This window comes from Arachis ipaensis, chromosome B3 (genome assembly GCF_059453495.1).
Source record: "Arachis ipaensis isolate K30076 ecotype BB chromosome B3, ASM5945349v1, whole genome shotgun sequence".
NCBI lineage: Eukaryota > Viridiplantae > Streptophyta > Magnoliopsida > Fabales > Fabaceae > Arachis > Arachis ipaensis.
The window spans coordinates 6738687-6744107 of NC_142438.1; the positions used below are offsets into that span (position 1 = coordinate 6738687).

The window sequence follows — 5421 nt, forward strand, 5'->3', positions numbered from 1 at the left end:
ATCTTTATTATGTATTTCTCATATTTTAACTTCTTTTCCTCCTAAAAAAGAATTAATCAACAATGAAAGTGTTAATTTATACAAGGTTTGTATTCATGAGTAAATAGTCATTTTTATCCGAAAAATAATAATTTTGATAAAATAAACCAAGCACATATAAGTAAATTGATTAAATATTTAATTTAGTTTGTGAAATGAAACATATTTTTGAGGTTATTTTGTTATTTATATTTTTTTAGATTATTTTTTTAAAATTATAATATTTCATGATTAAATTGATTTTACTCCACATGAATATAATGATGAAAATTAAGTTAAACTCTTCATGGTTGAGAACTATATCAAGAAAAAGTACACTTATATTTCTCTCTCTCACTCGCAGACTTCACTTATATTCTTAATATCTAGACCATCAACTCTAGGTTGGGTGAAAAATAAAAAATTATTCTCAAATTATATACCATTAACTCTAGGTTGAGTGAAACGATGAAATTCTTTAGATAATTTAACATGGGAAAAGATTGGCTCCCTAGTTTGATCCATTTAACATTGATTGACACACAATAATGCTAATGTAAGAGAAAGAAAAGTTGCAGAAGAATAATGCAACGAATCTTATCCTGGAGTTCCCTACTACACTTAATTATCTTTTATTAAAAAAAAAATAAAAACTGGAGTACCATCTTTTAATTTTAATGAGGTTTAGACTACAAACTCATAAGCTCATGTATATTATTTAAAACTCTATCACCAAACTATTTATAGTGGCATAAAATTTCTTTACATTAAAGATATTGTTACTCAAATCATTTTTTTTTATCCAAAGATAAAAAAATTCAAACTCACAATTTTTTAGATGAGTATAAAAAGATTATGTCTTTTAAATTATAATTTATTGACTTTAAATCATTTTTTGTTTATAATAAAAATTAATTATTTAATATATGAGTATAATTAATTTTTTTAATAAGAGTACATAAAAATTATTTAAAATATAATTACTTGAACAAAAACTATTTTGAACCGATTTGTACATTGTTTGATTCGATTTGCAATTTTATTTTTTAAAACAAACGGAACCAAATCGAACCGCATTCCAATAAACATATCAATAAAATAACCTAAATTCCCAAATGTCCTCAGCGCCGCACAGAGTACCTCAACAATAGTCACATCTATCAAACCCTATCATCACTCGTCACTTTTCTCTTCTCCCACAGACTCACAGTCTCACCCGACGTCCGCTGTTCACAACGCCTAAAGTTTTGCGCAATTTACTACCCTTGGAGCTCCGTTGTTAGTGCATCGTGAGTTTTTGACACGGTCGGGCATTGCCCTTCGTCTGACCAGTTTGCGGTGTTGTCTTCCTCTTCTTCAGTTAGTGCATTTGTGGTATCATTTTCTGATTTTGTATTCTTTAATTTTTTTCTGTCTCTATTTTTTTGACGATTTTTCGGGCAGTAATTAATTTGTTTCTTCAGACAGTTGTTAATTTGCTCCTTTTTTTTTTTTTGTTTAAGTTTTTGCAAAAAAATTTGTTATTATTATTATTATTATCGATGAGATTGTTATTTATGCTAGATTTTTGATGGAATTATTATAAATTTATGTTTTCTTTGTCAGAGTTGCAGAATTGGGAGAAAAGGCTAGTGAGTGTTGTTAGGAGATTAAGAAAGTCAATTAGACTTCTATAGATTAGTATAAGTGTGAATAATTATTCATAATACGATCTTTACTCTCATTTTTATCCAATATTCCTTCTCTGCAATGCTAATTACCGGAGTATTGAGTTTTTCTGTTCATATCTTCACACATCACCGTAAGATTGGAACACTCTTATGTATGTGCTTACTGTATATGCGATTCAATAGCGTTAAATATAATTACATAATACATATTCACATTGATATAGTTTCAATTTAATAGTTGTTGCTTCAAGATATTTGATAGAGAGGGAATTGACTATCTGAGCTTTAAAATTGTAATTATTTTAGCATGATATTTTAGTTACTAATCAATAAAGTACTTCAAAATGTAGAATGCACTCATGTAAATTTATCTAGCATGCTTAAATTATAATCGTTTTTCTCATACTTAAAAGGTCACAATCATTTTATTTTGTTATTTAAAATACAGCAAATTCAATCCAAACTATTTTTAGTGGCTTAAAATTTCTTTACACTAAAGTTGTTACCTGGACCATTTTCTATTAGCAATAGAAATTAGTTATTTAATATATGGATGTAATTAATTTTTTTAATAGGAGTATACAAGGTGTAACAACCTAAAAAAAAATTTAGAAAAGTTATAATGTGAAGGGTGGATTGATAAGGGTGATGTGGCATTTGAAAATCTGCATTATCTTATCATCTGATCTGATCTTGGCACTCCCATTTTTATAGACTTTGAAAGAGAGAAGAGAGAGCAATGGCTGCTGCCACCGCCATTTCAGGAGTTGGCCTGACCTTAGGGATTTCCACCTCCACGGTTCGGAGTCGGACTTCATTGGTCACAATGGCCGTGTCTTTGGACGAGAAGACCAACAAGTCTCTCACACTAACTAAGTCCCAAGAAGCTTTCACTGCTGCCAAGGTTTTTCTCTTCTCTCCTCTCTTTTATGCTATTGGGGAACCGAATTCGGATTAAATTCTTATTCCTTTTCCGTTGTTCATAGGAATTGATGCCCGGAGGAGTGAACTCCCCCGTTCGTGCCTTTAAGTCGGTGGGAGGGCAACCAATAGTGATTGATTCAGTGAAAGGATCTCGCATGACGGATATCGATGGCAATGAGTACATTGACTACGTAGGTTCCTGGGGCCCTGCTATCATTGGTCATGCCGACGATCAGGTGCTTGCAGCTCTATCTGAAACAATGAAGAAGGGAACCAGTTTCGGTGCACCTTGTCTTCTGGAGAATTCCTTGGCTAAGATGGTTATTTCTGCAGTACCCAGCATTGAAATGGTTCGGTTTGTTAATTCAGGCACCGAAGCTTGCATGGGTGTGCTCCGTCTGGCTCGAGCTTATACCGGAAATGAGAAGATCATAAAATTTGAAGGATGTTATCATGGGCATGCGGATCCTTTTCTTGTTAAGGCAGGTAGTGGAGTTGCGACTTTAGGACTTCCTGACTCCCCTGGTGTCCCTAAAGGTGCTACCTATGAAACTCTTACAGCCCCCTTCAATGACTTGTCAGCTGTTGAGAAACTCTTTGAGGATAACAAGGGAGAGATAGCTGCAGTCATGCTTGAGCCTGTTGTTGGAAACTCTGGTTTCATTCCTCCTAAATCTGATTTTCTTAGTTTCCTGCGCAAAATCACCAAGGAGAACAATTCCCTTCTAATCTTTGATGAGGTTATGACTGGATTCCGTTTGGCATATGGTGGCGCTCAAGAATATTTCGGCATAACTCCTGATTTAACAACACTAGGAAAGATCATTGGTGGGGGTCTGCCTGTAGGAGCTTATGGAGGGAGGAGAGATATTATGGAGATGGTGGCACCTGCTGGACCTATGTACCAAGCCGGGACCTTGAGTGGGAACCCTTTGGCTATGACGGCAGGTATACAGACTCTGAAGCGCATTAAGGAGGCAGGAACTTATGAATATTTGGATAAAATTACAGGTGAGCTTGTTCGCGGCATCGTTGAAGCCGGGAAGAAGGCAGGCCATGCTATATGTGGTGGGCATATAAGTGGGATGTTCGGGTTTTTCTTCACAGAAGGACCTGTTTACAATTTTGCAGATGCCAAGAAGAGTGATACGGCCAAGTTTGCAAAGTTCTATTGGGGAATGTTAGCACAAGGTGTCTATTTGGCTCCTTCACAGTTTGAGGCTGGGTTCACCAGCTTGGCGCATAGCCCTGATGACATAGAAAAGACAATAGCAGCTGCAGAGAAGGTTTTCAGGGAGATCTGAATGTTAACTTAGAGTTTTAGATGATTTTTATCTTATTGCTTTTATTTTTGGATCTTGTATCCACTCAGTGTATTATTATTACTAGTAGCTGTAAAGCCGAGTGAATTTAAAGTTTGTAACTATTTGAGTTCATGGTCTTTTCGCCTTCATATAATTTCTCCATTCAAGCATTTGTTGCTGTTTTTCAGAGTAGAACTAAATGATGGCTGTTAAGTTGTTCCTTTAAAAAAAAAAGGTTACCCCGATGATTTTCTATTAGTAATAGAAATTAGTTATTTAATTTAATATATGGATGTAATTATTTTTTTTAAGTAGTTACATCTTATGTATTTTTGGTGTATTCCTACTAAAAAAAAGTAATTACATTTATACATTAATTAGGTACATTTTATATCCTTCCTCTTCTTAGAATTCTTCATCTATTGGCACTTTTAAGATTAATTGTGATGTTAGTTATGCTGGTTCTAGTGATAGTGTTAATTTTGTTTACGTTATTAAAGATTGTAATGGAAATTGACAAAGGTGTTTGAAAATGATTGAGAGTAATAATATTCTTCAAGGAGAATTATTTGTTATTTGGAGAGGATATCTTAACATAGGATGTGAGTCAACGAGATGTTATTTGTGAGATGAATTATGTGAAAGTGTTTAATCTTATTACTAATCACGACTTTCGGTGACAGACATCATGGCAAATATGACTTACAATTTCATCAATTGGAGTTTTTTTCTCCTTGAAAGGAGAATAGTTTTAAACGAGACTGTTTTTCTATTTAAGCAATTCTTTTATTTTTCTTGTTTAACTATTTAAGTCACAAAAAAAACTAATTTTTATTACTAATGAAAAATAATCTAGTAACAATCTAAATAAGTTTTTATGAGAAATGATAGGAGCCAGTAAATTTTGTATTTTATAGTTATTAATGAGTCATCATTAGTGTTTTTAATAGTGTGAGATTTCATTTATAGTGTGATATTTTATCCAATGTGTAAGATTACTCACTTTTCTTTTGTTGGTTAAGTACTGGACAAATTTTAATAAAAATATTGGCCCTAAACTTTCTCTTATGTAAAATGTTAATACAGTTGCAAATATTTTCAGATAAAAATATAGCTTAATTTTTATTTTTATTTATGTGAAAAGATAGTTTATAATAATCTCTAATTAAATATTGGGAACTCGATAAAAGTAACTTGTATATTTATTATATAAAAAAGAAACAATTTTTTATCTATGTAACAAGAATGACTGATCCAATATCATGAAATTTTTGTACACTAACAATGTATGTATAACAAAAACTTAAAAATAAATAATATACCTTGTAAAAGAAAAGAAAATAAAAGAAATAACATACCATTATTAGAGCGATGTAGAATTAATGTGAAATATATATTAAGAAGTAATATAATTATTTGCACTACTTTTTACCAGGACCTTACATGTGATTTTTGCTAATACATTGATCTGAATTATTCTAGACAACTTAGCATAGAATTTGTGC

General features: G+C 32.1%; 1 protein-coding gene across 1 annotated transcript; it reads left to right on the forward strand.

Moving 5' to 3' along the window:
- Positions 1-1025: 1025 nt before the first annotated feature.
- On the forward strand, positions 1026-4086 carry LOC107628936 (glutamate-1-semialdehyde 2,1-aminomutase, chloroplastic). Its single transcript, XM_016331579.3, has 3 exons — positions 1026-1392; positions 2403-2592; positions 2675-4086. The coding sequence occupies exons 2-3, from the start codon at positions 2428-2430 to the stop codon at positions 3914-3916; spliced, it is 1407 nt and encodes a 468-aa protein (XP_016187065.1). The 5' UTR covers positions 1026-1392; positions 2403-2427; the 3' UTR covers positions 3917-4086.
- Positions 4087-5421: the final 1335 nt, after the last annotated feature.

What these genes read in the sequence shown, in the direction of transcription:
- LOC107628936 (XM_016331579.3), top strand. Translation starts at nt 2,428, where the DNA reads ATGGCTGCTGCCACCGCCATTTCAGGAGTTGGCCTGACCTTAGGGATT. An exon ending in AAGCTTTCACTGCTGCCAAG is followed by an intron (nt 2,593 to 2,674) that starts GTTTTTCTCTTC and finishes CGTTGTTCATAG; the next exon opens with GAATTGATGCCCGGAGGAGT.